The sequence below is a fragment of the Nelumbo nucifera genome, chromosome 2 (assembly GCF_055504915.1).
Source record: "Nelumbo nucifera cultivar China Antique chromosome 2, China Antique-T2T, whole genome shotgun sequence".
Lineage (NCBI taxonomy): Eukaryota > Viridiplantae > Streptophyta > Magnoliopsida > Proteales > Nelumbonaceae > Nelumbo > Nelumbo nucifera.
Genome location: NC_142650.1, coordinates 93002143 through 93020770, shown reverse-complemented (window position 1 = coordinate 93020770; position 18628 = coordinate 93002143). Strand labels below are relative to the sequence as shown.

The following is an 18628-nucleotide window of genomic DNA, read 5'->3' as shown; positions in this document are numbered from 1 at the left end:
CTACTTGGAACTAAAACAGAAAGTTCTTGTAATGTTATCAAACTAAAGAGATCAACCTTGAAAAACTTAGTGGTTTGATTAAGTGACAAATGAATTATGCTTCATGCAACTGAGATCAAGTGAACTAGATGACTCGGGAAGATTCTGACAGTAGACTTTGAAAAATTGGAGAACAAGCTTCTATTCAAGATGTAAATAAGCCAAGTAAAACATGATAACATATTTAGATTACTAAGCATGGTAAAAGAGCAGCAGTCAGCATCATAATACTTGGGGGAACTGGACAATAAGGTAAAAGAAAACTCACAAGACAACTATATTCATGTTAGCTGCGGTGAAAAAGTTGGCACAAAATATAGGTAGATCAAACTCAGGTTCAGGTAAAACAGCAAGATCCAAAACCTGCAGAGAAAAATCAATACATGAGAAGATTTATGAGGAAGAAAGACTCAAGAAAGATTTTGACAACATAATATTCCGTAAGAAAGGATAGGGCCTTCCCATAGAATTTTAGACTAGACTTGCTTTCTCTATCTTTGTGATTTTTCATATATCTTTCTTGATTGGGGTCAACTAGACTACAACTTTGTGTGGTAGTGATACACCAATAGCAATTCATTGTGGATATTTGACGATATTTCTACAACAGCCTTGCTGAATAGTTGGAAGGAAGTGGCAGTTTCAGCCCCTAGCAAAGTTGTGTCCTATCCAATGTGGACTTCACCAGGTTATGGATTCACTAAGTTGAACTTTGATGGTAGTAATGAAGGAAATCCTGGCCTTTCAGGTGTTGGAGTTTTCAAGAATGAGGAAGGAGAAGTTATTGCACTGTTTTCAGGCCCAATTGGTGTGGGGGACTCACTTTAAGTAGAGACTTTGACTGTTTTGGAGGGTGCAAAAAGATCTAATGAACTGAACATTAGCAGGTTGATCATTGAAGGAGAGTCAAAATTGGTAATAGGCTGGATAGAAAAGGAGGATGATGGTTTGTGGAGCTACATTAATGAAAGAAGAAGATTTAAGTGGCTGACTAAGAATGGAAGTGAGACTGCAGTGGGTTAAAAGATGTGCTAATTCCTTTGCAGACAGACTTGCCAAACAAGGGGAGGGAAGGAATCAAATGATTTGGGCTATCTTGTAACTCTGCTGTTCCTCGTGGGGAGACTTAAGAGAGTTTACCTCTCCCTGCACCTGTACTTGTTTCTCATTGCTTAATTCTAATCAAATGGTTCTGTTATTGATCAAAAAGAAAGGACTGCATTCCATAGTTGTTTACTATTGCACAGGAAAGGAATAGTTAGGTGAAAGAAAATAATGACATTTTAGATGGCAGAGTAATTTGGTGATCCTTGCTCATAAGACATTTGAATGGTAGGGAAGTGCATATGATCTCTCAGCCTCTCCAAGCTTTAAGCAAAGTAGAGATTAATGTGGAACATGAGAATATAACCTTGTTGAAGTGGGACAGATCAAGGAAGTTTTCTTTGATGTCTTTTTACAAACATTTAACAGGATCAGATCATAATCTCTTTCAAGCTTCTCTTGTTTGGACCACCACTGTTCCCACAAGGTGTCCTTCCTGGTTTGGACTGCAGCTTTTAACAGGTGCTTAACTAATGAGAATTTGACAAGGGAAGTGCAGTTGATGGATGAAATTTGTATTATGTGCAATAGTTCCCATGAAACAGCTGATCATTTGCTTATTCACTGTGATACCTTAGAGGCACTTTGAGCTTGGGTGAAAAAGTTGTTTGGTGTAAACAACTGTAATCCAGAATCTGTAATTGATTTTCTCAGGAGCTGGCAGATGAAGGGGTTGAGTAAAGAAGGCTCAATTATGTGGAAGACTGTTGTTCAAGCTATGATGTGTACTATTTGGTCAGAAAGAAATATAAGAATATATGAAAATAAATTTAAATCTGAAGATAAGATGAAAGCTATTTAAAAGGGACAATTTTGTCTTGGGTTGGGATTCAGAGGCTGTTCAAAGACAAGTCTTATGATACCATTTTAGATAGTGATACTCTTTTTGTAAATCAAAGGACTTAGCTGTATATTCCCATTGTACAGATCCATGGTTGTACACGGGTATTTAATCTCTTTTATTTATTTAATGAATATACTTTACCTTTTCAGAAAAAAGAAAAGAAAAATGTTGTAATAAGCACTAAATGCAAAATGAGGCATCTGAAAATTAATTCACATCCAAAGGCACAGTGACAATCTTGAACAACATTAACTCAAAGTATTTGGCCTTTCTTTCCCTGCTCAAGAATAATCTGACGATGCAGGTTGCACCTGCAACCTTAAAAAAAGAAGTTAACCTATGAATTAGCACCTAATTGCTTCTTGGAGGAATCAGCACCACCAAAAAAACTAGAAGCAGAAACTCAAACTTCACTAGGGGCAACTTTTGTACATGAAAATCTTTGCGTAAAGCAGGGCTCAGTGGTATAGTGCTGCAGGGGCAACTTTTGTACAGTCCCTGATTACAGCTTCTGGTTGTACACGAGCTTTTGTTTTCATTTATAATATAATACACTACCTCAAAAAAAAAGCAAAAGGCACAAAGGGCATTACATATATTTTTAGGCAAAAAAGGGAGAGTGTAGGGTTGATCATTTTCTCCTAGGCCTGCATTGCTTGGCCTGGCCTATCCCAGAAATTTCTTGGTCCAGGCAGAAGGTTTTCTTCAAAGCTCAGGCCCTAAAATTCTAGGCCTAGACAGTCCAGCTCAGACCAGAAATTTAATATAAATAATATTTACTAAAATATTAAAATGTGTATAATAAATTTTATGCATATTTTTTGTAGTTTTGTATATAATAAAATTTTACTTTTTAAAAATATAATCTTATTAATTTATACATGCAATCCCCGGCCTAGACATATAATATCATGCCTGGGGTGTGGGCCAGGCCAGGCCTGCATAGCCCAAAATGTTTTTACTACCCTATAAAAAACTAGCCAGGCCCAGCCTGTGATCATCCCTAGGAGAGTGTGCCAGCCCTTATTTCCTACTTCAAAACCAAGAAATACTATTAAAAATTAACTAGAAACAAAGGCATTGAATTAAGACTCAGTAAGACAAACCCTAGTGAAAATAGGAACACAATAAATCCTACTTGACTTAGGACTATGACTTTGCCTTAACCCAATTTAATTAGTGTTGTAAGGCCTATTTAATTGTTACTTTATAGCTGCTGTTAGTAGGCTGACTTCTTAGGATACTGTCAGTTAGTTACTTGTTTTTTTTCTTATTATTTTGGTTCTAGGGTGTGCCGCCAGGGGCATACTTGTAATTTCTATTCCTTTATTAAGTTAATATAAATAGAAGACTGCCGACAGCCAGTAAGAACTTTTAAATCATTACATGGTATCAGAGCAGGTTTTCTGGGCTGTAAAAGACCTACGATCCCTCCTGGTTTGAGCAAGGTTTCCTTCTTTAAAAGTTTTGGACGTGGAAGACAGGGAAACCCTAGTAGGTTACTGGCGGAAACCCTAGCAGTTTTCTGGCGGCAGTTTCTGTGGAAACCCTAGCAGTTTTCTGGCAGCAGTTTCTGTGGTTTTTTCCTTGGTCGTAATACCAAGAAAACCCTAGTCGGAGAAGGGCGATGCTGGTACAGATTCCCTTCCTCCTCTGTTTGATGCTGTGAAGTCAAGTTCAGGTTAGCACCTTCGTACAAGTGCTGAACAGGTGTGTTTTTTGTTTCAGTCTTCTTTGGCCGATGGTGTGTAGGGCTCATTCCTTGGTTATATAGGTATTTGTTTGGATGTTGGATGGTTAGACTGTATGAACTACAGTCAAACTGATAGTAATGTCTGTCTTGGTGGTGTTGAACTGATTACCGGGCTGGTTTAATGACTGGTTGTGTTGACTGAAACTTCTCAGAGTTGTTCTCAGCAGTGTTTTTTGTTCTCTTGCTCACATCCTAGAACTAAATTCCTTGAGGGTTGGTATTCTGATTGTGGCTGCTGTGTAGTTGGGTGGTGTTTGGATTGTTTTTCAGTAGTATCCGATGGAAAATTATGAATCAACTTCATCGGGGGCTACACCAACCCGCAGCACAGCGGGTATGGGAGGTGAAAACATGGTTTTTCCCATGCCAATTACCCCTTTAAACGGTCTGAACTACCTGGAGTGGGCTAAGAGCATAAAACTCTATGTAACGGAAAGGGGTAAAGCTGGTTACATTAGTGGAAGGGTGAAAGAACCCAAGGGTGAGACGGCTGAACAAGACAGGTGGGACCAAGAAAACAGTATGGTGATGTCTTGGCTCCTCACAGCCATGGAACCTGATGTGAAGAACTTTATGTGGGCAGACACCGCTAGTGAGATTTGGGAACAGGCCAGAACTACCTATTCTGAGCAAAGGCATTATGCCAAGGTTTACTAGTTACAAGCTGAATCTTCAACATGTAAACAAGGAAACCGTAGTTTGTCTTCATATTATTCAGCCCTTACCTCCATATGGAAAGAATTGGATCATTATCAGGCTATAGAGTGGAAACATGATGATGATGCTAAGGCCTACAGGAACCGTTGAAGGTACAGATCCTAAGAAGCAAAGAGTTGCCTACAGTTCACGAGGTATACTCCCTTGTTCAATCGGAAGAAAGTAGGCGGAATGTAATGGTTACAGCAGAGGGGGAGAAACAAGTTGCTTTGGCTGCAATGAATAATAACTCCACGGGAAAGAAAAGTGACACTAAGAAGACTGATGATAAAGATAAGTTGTTCTGTACCCACTGTCGGCGTTCATGACATACACGTGACACTTGTTGGGACATCCACGGGAAACCCAAGTGGGCAGCAAAGAATCAAGAACAGGGTAAAGGTCAAGGTCAGAAGAAAATGAACACAGCAAATGGGGCAACCCAAGATACTCAGGTTGCCGGTAGTACCCGGGACCACCCTAATAAGTCTGACCCCAAGGAAGATATAATGAATTCCTTCAGAGAGCACCTGGAATCTTATGATAGAGCTTTGCGACAAATGGACAGCTCAGTCACTGGTACTCCCTCTACTTCAGGTAATACGGCTTCTGCATTCCATGTCACTCCCACGGATTCCCCTTGGATCATTGACTCAGGGGCCTCCAACCACATGACCGGTAAGCCGAACTTGTTTCAGTCTTATAGCCTTTTGTCAGGAAGGGATAGAGTGAGACTTGCAGATGGTTCTTTTTCTTCCATTGCAGGCTAAGGATCAATATCTCTTCCCCATGGCCTTAACTTGAATTGTGTATTGCATGTCCCTCAACTTCCTATAAATTTGCTTTCAATTAATAGCATTACAAGCTCCTTGAACTGTAGTGTAACCTTTTTTGCTGACTCATGTGTTTTTTAGGACCTAACTTCTGGGAGGACGATTGGTAGAGGAAGCCTAGTGGATGGTCTCTACATTCTCGACAACAAAGCTGGTCTCTTGGTGTCATCCTCAAAGTCACATAATCAGTCAAATAAGAGTTAAATTTTTTTGTGGCATAGTCATTTAGGTCATGCTTCTTTTGAAATAATATAGTCTTTGTTTCTAGTTTTATTTAAGTCATGTTCGGTGTCAGAGTTCATGTGTCAAACGTGTCAGTTGAGCAAACAATGTAGAACAACTTTTCACTCAAGTAATAAAAGATCAAACAATGTAGAACAACTTACCGGCTACCAATGTAATCTCTAAGGGCGGATATAAGTACTTTATCACATTGATCGATGATTACTCTCGCTATACATGAGTAATTCCTATGCATAGTAGAGACGAAGTTCCAAAGATAGTGAAAGACTTCCAGAGGATGGTGTTTATGCACCCCATTGCCCATTTTGTCTCCTATGATCACATTTCCCCCTCATACCGTGCCTTCCTATCTGCAGTTGATTGCATCCCTGTTCTCAGAAATGTTGCAGAAGCCTTAAAATGCCCTGAATGGACAAATGCCATGAAGGAGGAGATTAATGCTCTTCACAAAAATCAGACTTGGGAATTGGTGGATCTTCCAAAGGGAAAAGACCCTGTGGGGTGTAAATGGGTGTTCACGGTTAAGTACAAGGCAAATGGAATAGTTGAAGGGTACAAAGCAAGATTAGTAGCCAAAGGATACACACAAGTATACGGGGTTGACTATGATGAGACTTTTGCCCCAGTGGCTAAGATGAACTCAATTAGGGTTCTCCTGTCCTTAACTGCTAATCTTGACTGGGAATTGCATCAACTGGACATAAAGAATGCTTTTCTGAATGGTGACTTATAGGAGGAAGTATACATGGTTCAACCCCCTGGATTTTGTGCCTAGGGGAGTGAAAATAAGGTGTGCAAGCTACAAAAGTCTCTTTATGGCTTAAAACAGTCTCCCAGAGCCTAGTTCAGCAAGTTTCACATGGCAGTTCAACAAATGGACTTCAAACAATGTCAGTCTGATCATACACTCTTTGTGAAGAGATGTCAGGAACAGGTTGTTGTATTGATAGTATATGTGGATGATATCATCATTACAGGAAGTTGGAGCTCAGAGATACAGAACTTGAAACAATTCCTTGCATCTAAATTTGAAGTGAAAGATCTAGGCCCCCTAAAGTATTTCCTTGGGATTGAAGTTGCTCGCTCAGAAAAGGGTATCTTTGTCTCTTAAAGGAAATACACCCTTGATCTATTACAGGATATAGGCAAATTAGGTGCAAGGCCGGCAGATACTCCTATGGATGCGGACCACAAGTTAGGTGACTGTGTTGGTGAACCTCTGAAAGATGTGAAACAGTTCCAAAGGTTAGTGGGAAAGCTGATTTATTTGTCCATGACCCGTCCAGACATTGCCTATTCCGTTGGGGTCCTAAGCCAGTTCATGCACTCTCCTAAGAAATCACACATGGAGGAAGCAGAGAGAGTTCTTAGATACTTGAAGAAATATCCCGGAGCAGGCCTACTATTCAGTAAACACAATCACCTAAAGGTGGAAGTCTTTATAGATGCTGATTGGGCAGGAGCTATGGATGATAGAAAGTCCACTAGTGGGTATTGCACATTTGTGGGAGGAAATCTGATGACCTGGAAAAGCAAGAAACAATGTGTGGTAGCAAGGTCAAGCGCTGAAGCTGAATATAGAGCTATGGCACATGGGGTGGCTGAAGTCCTTTGGCTAAAGAATCTTCTAGGGGAGCTTGGAGTTGTTGTTCATAGTCCTATATCCCTTTACTGTAACAACAAGGCTGCAATAAACATCGCCAGCAACCCTGTCCTACATGAGAGGACCAAGCACATTGAGGTGGACAAACACTTCATAAGGGAAAAATTGGAAAAAAGGGAAATTTGCATTCCTTATGTCAACTCCAAGGAACAACTTGCTGATGTTCTCACAAAGGGGCTTCCATGCTCGTGGCACAATGAGTTATGTGACAAGCTGGGCATGATAGACATATTCAGCCAAACTTGAGGGGGAGAGTTGTAAGGCCTATTTAATTGTTACTTTATATACTTCCAAAGATCATTTTGTTCTTTGTTCAGCCACCCTATCACCACCTCTGAATCCCCTTATAAGTTTCTTGATGTTCAATTCCTTAGCTTTCCGGGCTCCTTCCATAACTGCACATATCTCAGCTCTAAGGGAGTCACCCACTCCAATTGGGCCTGAGAACATAGCAGAGATGACCCCATTTTCATCTCTAAAAACACCCCCGATCCCTGATTGTCCCGGGTTTCCCCTACTGCATCCATCAAAGTTTAATTTCAAGAATCCACTAGGTGGGGGGGTCCAAGCCACACTCATTACTGCTTGGTCTGTGTGCAACTTGCAATTTCACCCCACTTCCTCAACATGTCATCCACAGTGTAATCTGTGAATATTTCCAGAGATTTCAGCCACTGTACCGCCCTAAACTGTATGATAGCCCTCAAATCTGTTGTCCCTCTCTGAGTTTCTGAGAATATCCTGGAGTTTCTTTCTTCCCACAGTTTGGCTGACTTCTTACGATACTATCAGTTAGTTACTTGTTTTTTTTCTTATTATTTTGGTTCTAGGGTGTGCCGCCAGGGGCATACTTGTAATTTCTATTCCTTTATTAAGTTAATATAAATAGAAGATTGGCGACAGCCAGTAAGAACTTTTTTCTCTCAATCGTACCTCTCTTTTCCTTCTCTTTTTTTTTTGATCAATAACACTTTCATTAATTCATCAGTAGAAAATTTACAAGTGGAAGACAAACACACTTATCTTCCAAGAGACAAAAAACTTCAAGAAAGGAAAGAAGAAAATACAAAGATACAAGGACACTAACATTACAACTTAGCCCAAAACAAGGAATCCCTTTCTGCCCCTTGTTTTGCTAAACCGTCAGCTAGGGAATTAGCTGATCTCTTAATCCAACATGTCTTAACTTCCATCTCCCGCACCAGCCATTTGAATTTCCTCTTCTCATTGTTATACTTCCAAAGATCATTTTGTTCTTTGGTCAGCCACCCTATCACCACCTCTGAATCCCCTTCAATTATAAGTTTCTTGATGTTCAATTCCTTAGCTTTCCGGGCTCCTTCCATAACTGCACATATCTCAGCTCTAAGGGAGTCACCCACTCCAATTGGGCCTGAGAACATAGCAGAGATGACCCCATTTTCATCTCTAAAAACACCCCTGATCCCTGATTGTCCCGGGTTTCCCCTACTACATCCATCAAAGTTTAATTTCAAGAATCCACTAGGTGGGGGGGTCCAAGCCACACTCATTACTGACTTGGTCTGCGTGCAACTTGCAATTTCACCCCACTTCCTCAACATGTCATCCACAGTGTAATCTGTGAATATTTCCAGAGATTTCAGCCACTATACCACCCTAAACTGTATGATAGCCCTCAAATCTGCTGTCCCTCTCTTTTCCTTCTCTTTCTCTCTCTCTCTCCCACTCTCCATAAATCATTACAATTAGGAAAACAAATCCCTAGTGTAATGAGATAACCAATGCCTAATACAAATACCAAACTACTAATAACATAAAAATCAGAAAATAGCTACTGAAAAATAAGACAATAAACCTTCAGTTTCAATTCCTGGCATCATCTCCCTTGTATGGATGGTTGTAATGGCTGCTTGCAGAATTAAGAAAGAATGTAGGAAGAGAAAGAAGAGAAGAAACCTACAATCACTCAATGGGTACCAAGTACACTTCAAAGTTTGTAGAAATCACTCACCATAAGCATAATATGCACAAAAACTCATTCCAATATCATAAACCAGATCAAAGTAAGAATTTTCAATTTATCTGTGGCAAACTGGACCTTCTTCCCATCTGTTAGTATCATGACAACCGAAGAGGGAATCTAGGCAATCCACCTATTCTAGGAAAGCTTCTAATTATAATTGCAGAGAAATTAGGCATCCAGTGGTTCTAGCTTAACTCCCTTATATTGGAATTTTGTCCTTGCTTTGACAGATCGGCTCCTCCAATGAGATTAAGGGACTGTCTTCCTCCTAATATAGCAGATAATTTCTGTTTTCTCTTGCGACTAACAACTCCTCATTCATGTGGAACTGATTTATAAGTTCACTACATTTATACTATTGGAACTAGACACAGGAAACCCTGTTCCAAAACTGGGGCAATGGCAATAATAAGAAAGATGATGACAAACTGAGAGCATCTCAATTGGATGAATCCTTTATCAACATTTCTAACTGTTAGAATATTTAAAACCTTTCTTTCTAATTCTTCTATTGTATTTTTTCTGCACAAGGCACAACCCTAGGAGCATTTCATCTCATTAAAAATCAGCAGCTTTTCCTGAAGTTACTGAACCCAATCCAGCATGACATTCAATTTGATCTCAGGCCAGTCATTTCTAAAAGTTTAGTGCCTCAAAATCTTTCTAAGAACATTGATTTCTGGCCGAAGGAACTTGCTATGTAAGATCTATATCCAACTTGAGAATCATCATTATCATCTAAACCTTATCCCAATTATATGGGGTGGGCTACATGAATCTTCTTTTGCCATGCCATTCTGTTTAGTGCCATAATGTTGATAAGAACACTTCTAATGAGCTTCTTCGAGGGAGCTCTTCCTCCTGAAATGAAATAGTAGAGAGAAGAAGAGAAGAGAGGTTGAAGAAGAAAAGTAATTCAGATATTTTTCATGCACGCGTAAGGTTTTCTCATGCTATCTATATTCAATCAAAATAGGCTACAGTCAAGCTGCCTCCCTGCACATGGGACTGTCGAGTTAGTTATGTTGATGTGGCCTCCTGGTGTAGACGAACTTGATGGGCTGAACTACATGGGATACTCTTCCTGAGCTGTTGCCTTCACTGAGCAGATTTGGAGGGTGTTGGGCCTGGGCTTTGGTTGTTGTCTGCATACTGTTGTGCTGGTCCAGGATCCTATCAACCCCACCCACTTCAGAAAATCAACCTTGTCCTCAAGGTTGAAGTCAGGGAATTGTAACTGCAGTCTTGAAATGCCCTCCCATGTTGCATCTTCAATTGGAAGGTTCTTCCATCTAACCAGAGCCTGTTGGACCTTCTTTGAACCAGATCTCACACATCTGAAGCCATGCACAGACTGGGGTTCCAGCAAGAGAGACCCTTCATCTGAGAAGTGAGGTAGAGAGCTGCTAACTCTGGCTGAAGGAGAAAGGCACGGTTTCAGCAGACTCGCATCAAACACTGGGTGAAATTTGGAACCAGCTGGAAGATCCAACCTATAGGCCACCTGTCCCACCCTCTCAGCTACCCTAAATGGTCCAAAGTAGCATGGTGCTAGTTTCTGCCAGGGACGAGACGCCACAGAAATTTGTCTATATGGCTGAAGCTTAAGGTAAACAAGATCTCCAACCTGAAACTCCAATTCTCTGTGTTTTAGATCATAGGAGAGCTTCATGTGCTGTTGGGCTTCCTGCAGGTAATTTCATGTCCTTGAGCACCTTGTCTCTAGTGGAGAGCTGTTCTTCTACTTCATCTACAACAGTTGATCCCTTCTCAAAGGGTCACACAGCAGGAGGATCACTTCCCATAAAGGATTTTAAATGGAGTAGTACCTGCCGACACCTGGAAGGAGATGTTATACCAGAATTCGGCCTATGGGAGCCATGTAATCCATTGTTTAGGCCTGTCACCTATGAAACACCATAAATAGGTTTCCAGACAACGGTTGACCACTTCAGATTGTCCATCAGTTTGCGGGTGGTAACCAGTTGTGTGCAACATTCGAACCCCTTGAGCCTGGACATAAGCTTCCCAGAAATAGCTCATGAACAGTGGGTCCCTATCAGTGAGTATAGAGTTGGGGGTACCATGTAGCTTGGCTACCTCCTGAACATAGGCCCTAGCCACTGAAGCTGTTGTGTACAGATGTGGGAGAGCTACAAAATGGGCATACTTGCTCAACCTGTCCACCACAACTAGTATAACAAATTTCCCTTGAGACGTGGGCAACTCAGTGATAAAATCCATGGTTATGTCGTCCCAAACCTTGTCTGGTATGGGGAGAGGTTGTAACAGGCCTGCAGGAAGTTGAGTACTATAATTTTGTTGCTGGCAGATGGAACATTGGGCCGCATACTGTTGGACCATGGACTTCATTCCTCTCCAATAATAATGATTGGATAGCCTCATGTAGGCACGCAGAACTCTGGAATGACCCCCTAATGCGGAGTCATGGAAAATACGTAGCAAATCCCCATAGTGAACAGAGGGTGATGCCACAACTAACCTCCCCTTGTAAAACAGAGTGGAATCCATCATGGTATACCCAGGCACAGAAGCTGGATCCAGTTCCCACTTAGAGTGGATCTGTGATAGAAATGGGTCTCGATGGGCCTCTGCCTTTATCTGGTCTAGAAGAGGGTAAGTGGGCTAGGAGAGACCCAATGAGTGTAGTTCTACGGCTCAAGACAGGCTGTCAGCCGCCGAGTTAGCTGAACCTGGTTTATACTCTATATGGAAATCATACCCCAACAGTTTGTAAGCCCATCGCTGTTGTTTCGGAATGAGAACACGCTGATCCAACAGATGTCGGATGCTCCTGTGGTCTGTCCTGACTGTGAACCTTCGGCCCAACAAGTAACCCACCACTTTTGGATGGCAAGCACAATCGCCATCAACTCTTTTTCATAAGTGGACTTTGACCGGGCCTTCTGTGACAAAGCCTTGCTGAAATAAGCGACCGACTGACCTCCTTGCATCAATACGGCACCCACACCCTGACCTGAAGCATCAGTTTCAATAATAAATTCTTTAGAAAAAACTGGCAGAATTAAAGTGGGGGGAGAGGTAACCACTTGCTTAAGGGACTGAAACGCTTGCTCAGCTTGGGGATTCCACTCAAACGAGTTCTTCAATAGTTGAGTTAAAGGCACTGCAAGGGTGCCGTATCCCTGAATAAACCGCCTGTAGTAACCAACCAGACCCAAAAACCCACGTAAGGACTTCAGAGATGTGGGCCTGGCCTAATTAACCATGCAGTTGACCTTTTCTGGGTTTGTAATAGACTCTTCCGCCCTCTATGAAGTGGCCTAAGTACTGGATACGGGTCTGACCAAAAGAGCACTTGCTGGTTTTGGCATAAAGCCGGTGCTTACAAAAGAGAGTCAAAGTGCTGTGAAGGTGCTCCATATGATCCTATCACGATGGACTGTAAACTAGAATATCATCAAAGAAAACCAATATCAAGCGGCGCAGATGTGGTTTAAAAACCTCATTCATAAGCCTTTGGAAAGTGGAGGCAGCATTGGAAAGCCCGAAGGGCATAACCAGAAATTCATACTGACCATCTGGGGTTCTAAAAGCTGTCTTGTGAATGTCGGGAGGGTGCACGCATATCTGATGGTATCCTGAACGTAAATCCAACTTAGAGAAGAACACGGCTTGCCCCAACTCATCAAACAATTCCTCGACAAGGGGGATGGGAAACCTATCCTTCACAGTAATGTGGTTAAGAGCCCGATAATCAACACAGAGTCGCCATGACCCATCTTTTTTTTTTTTTTTTGACAAGAACAGGTGAAGAGAAGGGACTGCAACTAGGCTGAATAAATTTCTTCTCCAGCAGATCATTAACCACCTTTTCTATCTCCATTCTCTGATAATGGGGTAGCGAAAAGGCCTTATGTTGGTGGGAGCTGCCCCAGGCTGTAGGGTAATTTTGTGGTCATGGAGACATACCGGAGGTAGGGCAGTGGGTTCCCAAAACACATCTGAGAAGTCACTCAGAAGCTGTTATAGTTAACTTTGCATTTTGGGGTTAACCAATCCTTCACCTGATTCAGTCAGAGTTGGACCCTGGCCCATACCCCCCAAACAAAGGAAAGCAGGACTTCCATAGGCCTGACAAGATTTCAACACAACCTTGGGTGAACCAACAATGGTGCCATTTGGTTCCATCCCTTGGAGATGGTAAGGAACCCCATTGAGGACAATGTCAATAGCAAATTGGGCACAGTCACAAATACATAGGGCCCACTTGACACAACCATGGGATGCCCAAGATGACATCAGTCCCAGAAAATTCAAGTGGGTCCAAATCAACATTGAACATGCATGCCTGTATTCACAGACCTACCCGTCTACAATATCCCATCACACAAAATTTTGTGGCTGTTGGCCATGTGGACTGCAAAGGGGTCTATGGCTTCCACTGCTATTCTTGTTTGTTTAGTCAGTCGAGTAGTAATAAAATTCAATGAGCTTCCATTGTACACAAAAACCACTACCTCCTTACCCATAAGGGAACCCCGAATTTTCATCATTTGAGGGGCCTTAATTCCAACGAGTGCCTACAGTGAAACCTCATAGGAGTCAGGGTCATCTGAATTACTGGGCCCGATAACTGAACCCTCAGCTTCTTGGGAATTACTCTCACCCTCCTCAGGTTGCAAGAGAAAAGGTTGTTGGGCCTTGCAACGATGCCCCGGGCCAAATTTCTCTTCACAATTATAACATAGCCCTTTATCCCTACGGGCCTACATCTCGGCCCATGAAAGCTTTTTATGGGCACTAGGGCCTGGGTCACAGTTTTGGGCATACTTGGTTCAGTCCGAGCCAGAAGTCCCCTTTGAACCGGAGCCGATTTTGGTCTAATTGGTGGTCCAGGCAGATTTTTAAGGAGCAGGCCCAAGGGGTGGCTCATCTTCTTGGATCAGTCGAGCTTTTCTTCGAAAAACCTAGCCAACCCCATGGCAGCCATCACCGTTGGAGGTTGCATGGATTTCACTTCGAGCCTGATATCTTCCCTAAGCCCACCGACAAAGCTTACCGTTAAGGCATTCTCCGGCCAGCTATGAACTCGAGAAGCCAGTTTCTCAAATTGATTTTGGTATTCTCTTACCGAGCCCATCTGTCATATCTTGGCAAGAACTTCATCAAAATCATCAAACCCAAAGGGTCTGAAGCGCACATTGAGTGCTTCAGTGAAGTCGAGCCAAGTCAGTTGAGGATGAGACCTCCAATACCATTGGTACCAGACATTGGCCTCTCCGTCCAAGTGAATTGAGGCAAGTTGGAGACTCTGAGAAGCAGGGATGTTATGGTATTCAAAATATTGTTCGGCTCGATTAACCCAAGGAACAGGATCGTCCTCACCTGAGAAGATTGGGAAGTTAACTTTCGCATTCCTGACGTGAGGAGTTCCGACTACCTGCTGGCTGTCACCGCTGGAACCTTCCTGCTTGCCATCCTTCATCAATCGTGTTGATCCTTTCTCAAACTGAGAGATGAAAACAAAGAGGGTTTCCTTCATTTCCTTCAAATCACCGTCCAGCTTGTGGAGCTGTCCTTCCATCCTATCCATCCTTTCTTCCGATGAGCTAGCTCAGGTACTAGGCATCCTAGATCATCTTCTCTGATACCAATTGATAAGAACACTTCTAATAAGCTTCTCCAAGGGAGCTCTTCCTCTTGAAATGAAATAGTAGAGAGAAGAAGAGAAGAAAAGAGGTTGAAGAAGAAAAGTAATTCAGATATTTTTCATGCACTCGTAGGGTTTTCTCATGCTATTATATTCAATCTGTAGAGAGACTAGGCCGAATGGGCCCTAGTATCTATCCTTTTATTCTTTGTAATGTGTTATCTAATTGTTTTGTTAATGGGCCTGTCTTTGTGGGCCTGTTACTTCCTTTTGTAAGCTTACTTAAGTTCTTGCTTAGCTGGCCACCCACTTAAGGGCATACTTGTAATTAACCTAGTTAATGAAGATTAACAAAAGGATTAGAGAGGGGAGAGAGGAGATCATCGAACTCTTCTTCTTCTTCCTCTTCTTTTCTCCATCTTCTTCCTTTGTACTGCTGTCTTCTACCTTTCTTCTACTTTTCTCTCTATTTTTAACCAAGTTTATATCAGTTTTAGAGGACTGATTTACTTCTTGGTATCAGAGCAGGTTTCTCCCTTCTTTTTTTTTCTTTTTTTTCCCATACACCCTTCGATTAGGAGAGTGTATGGAGAGGTAAGTCCCCTATAGTTCAGAAGATCTTTTGCCTAGTTGGTAGAGGGTTTGGAGAGTTGAAGTCTGGCCGAAAACTGCCAAGAAGTGATGCTGTATTTTTTTCGGCCCAAGACTCTAGCCGATTAGAGAGTTTCGAAGTTACAGGTAAAGGAGAAGTTTTTGGTGTGGCGCACTAGCGCTCAGTGCTTGGGAGGTGTTTTTCGACTCCTTGAAGGGTGCGGTTAAGTCTTGGAGGAAGTTGGGAAGCTCTGGTAGGTGCAGCTGCATCTTCTCTCTTTCTCCCCGAAAGCCGAGTGCAGTGAAACCTCATTTGTCAAGTACCTAGATACTGTTTTCACCTCAAGTAAGTTTATAAAGCCTAAAAATCTAGTTTTTTTTTATTTTCATTTGATCAATGGAGCAATACGGAAGTGAGTTCAAGCAGATGCCAGTATCCGGGCTTGGCTCGGTAGATTCCGTTTTGACTGGTGTGACCACAATTAAGTTGGATGGAACCAATTACCTAGCTTAGTCACAGTCTATACGGATTTATGTCTATAGTAGAGGTAAATTAGGGTATCTCACAGGAAGTAAAGTGAAACCCGAAGAGACAGACCCTGCATTTGAGAAATGGATGCAAGAAAACTATACAGTAATCGGATGGTTGGTTAACTCTATGCAGCCTCATATAAGTCAGCATTACCTTTGGATGTCTTTAGCCAAGGAGATCTGGGACAGTGTTACGAAGACCTATTCACAGAAGTTGAATGTGGCAAGAGCCTATAAGCTGAAAAGTGATGTGAAGAATCTGAGACAAAGGGAGAAAAGTGTGGCAATTTACTACTCTATGCTGAAATCTCTATGGTAGGAAATTGATGTTATGGAGAGTTGTATGGGAGAGTGCAAAGGATGTAAAGACCTTTAGGAAATTGGTGGAAAGAAACAGGGTATTTGAGTTTCTTACGGGACTCAACCCTAAGTTTGACATTATTAGGCAAATATCCTGGCCAAGGATGAGGTCACCCTAGCCCAAGCATATGCTATGGTAAGCAGTGAAAAGAGTAGGTGGCAGGTTCAATTATAGGGCCCACCTACAGAATACTTTGCACATGCTGGAATAAAACCGAAGGGTTCGACTAAGAAGAAGGAGCTAATCTGTGAATACTGCAAGAAACTGAGGTATACTAAAGACACTTGCCGGAAGCTTCATCCAAATCTTCTACCAGACAAGTTTAAGAATAACAACAGTTCTAAGAAGGTTGGTCAAATAGGAAAGCCTAAGATTGCAAATGTTGCCACAGTGCCCGAATGAAGGAATTAGGAAAGTGAAGAAAAGTCAGCCATGGAACAGTTGGCAACAATGAAGGCAGAGCTCGAAAAATATGGAAGGTCATTGAATCACTTGGAAACCACTGTCTCTACATCCCACTCTTCAAGCAGCACATCATCATCATCCGCATTTGCTCACTTAGGTATTCGTACTTCTACAAATCATGCTTCTATTTCATGTAATCATAAAATCCCTTGGATCATTGATTTCGGTGCATCAGACCATATGACCAGCTTGTCTAACCTTTTTTGTTCATATCATCTTCTTTTTGGTAAAGAGAAAATATCTCTTGTTGATGGGTCTCTTGCTCCCATCTCTGTGAGGGGGATATTAAAACCTCTAACACCCTTGTTTTATCCTCTATCCTTCATGTCCCTATACTTAATACCAATCTTTTATCTGTTAGTAGCTTAACTAAATACATGAACTGTAGCATAACCTTCTTTCCTACTCATTGTGTTTTTCAAAACCTGAAATCTCAGAGGACGATTGGGAATGGTCATGAGGCGAATGGAATATACTTGTTGGACGCACCTGATAGGAATCTTGGACCACCTCATGGAGTAGCCTTGGAGTCAGTTGTGTCAGAGTCTGTTGACAGTCATGTTATGTCATTTTCAATTTGATCATTTGCCTTTTTCTACCGAGTCATTTGTTTCCCAATATGTTTAAGGGAGTGTCTTTATCGAGTCTTCATTGTGAGTCGTGTGAACTTGCAAAGCATTGTAGACAGTCTTATTCAATAAGCAATAAAAGATCTATTCCTCCTTTTCATATTGTGCACTCTGATGTGTGGGGGCCATATCATTTGCCTACTATGCAATGTTTTAAAAGCGCAAGGCGCAAAAAAGGCGCAGGGGTCAATTTGTGCCTAAGGCACAAGGCGCAAGGCGAGGCACGCTCCTTTTTGAAGCAAGGCGCAAAAATACAAAAAAACAATGCTAAAAAATCAAAAAAAAATGTCAAAAAATTCAAAAAAATGCCAAAAATTCAAAAAAAATAAAAAAATATTAAACATAATATTACTAAAAAATATAAAGTTAAATTTTAAAATAATGTTTTAAAAAACCTATTATCTAAAATTAAAATACATAAACATAAGATGTGAAGCATATTCAAATGAGAATTTAAAAATAAAATCAAACAAATAAAACATTTTCAAGCATGTAAAACCTCTAATCTCTTTTTTCACTCAATTGTAGTACTTCACATAGCAAATGTAGTGTGAAACATATTACACTCTTGATTCTACGAGCCACCATTTTTCCACGCCCCTCGAGGCAAGCCCAAACAAGTCCATACCCTGAAATGCACCTCACCTATGCGCCTAGGCACGCCTTTTAAATCACTGCTACTATGGGGGCTTACAAGTACTTTATACTTTTTATTGATGATTACTTAAGTTACACTTGGATTTATCTCATGAAATCTAGGGATGAAGTACCGAATATTGTGCAAAAATTTCATGAATTTATCCTTACCCAGTTTAACACCCGGATTAAAATATTCCGTTCTGATAATGCTAAGGAATATTTTGAGAAGAACCTCTCATCCTACTTTGAAACTTTTGGGGTTATTCATCAGAGTTCTTGTTCCTACACCCCATAGCATAATGGAATGGCGGAAAGGAAGAACCGCCATGTGGTTGAGGTTGCTAGATCTCTCCTTTTTGCATCCCATGTTCCTATTAAATTTTGGGGAGATACTGTCCTTACTGCTACCTTTTAATTAATCGTATGCCTTCCTGGGTTCTAGGTTTCAAAACCCCCTTTTAGCCTTCTCTTTCCGGATGAGGATCTCTTCTCTCTTTCTCTCCAAGTTTTTGGGTGCACCTGCTATGTTCATATTCATAGCCATCAAAGGCACAAATTTGAACCTAAGGCACGTAAGTGTATTTTTCTGGGATATGC

General features: G+C 41.4%; 1 protein-coding gene across 2 annotated transcripts in view; it reads right to left on the bottom strand.

The window, feature by feature from the left end:
• Window positions 1-18628, bottom strand: part of HY2 (phytochromobilin:ferredoxin oxidoreductase, chloroplast / phytochromobilin synthase (HY2)) — a 58834-nt gene that overhangs the window by 26418 nt on the left and 13788 nt on the right. For both annotated transcript variants that reach the window (XM_010279307.3, XM_010279308.3), the window contains exon 3: window positions 308-402. In XM_010279307.3, coding sequence (XP_010277609.2) covers window positions 308-402 — 95 coding nt within the window. The remainder of the gene's footprint in view (window positions 1-307; window positions 403-18628) is intronic.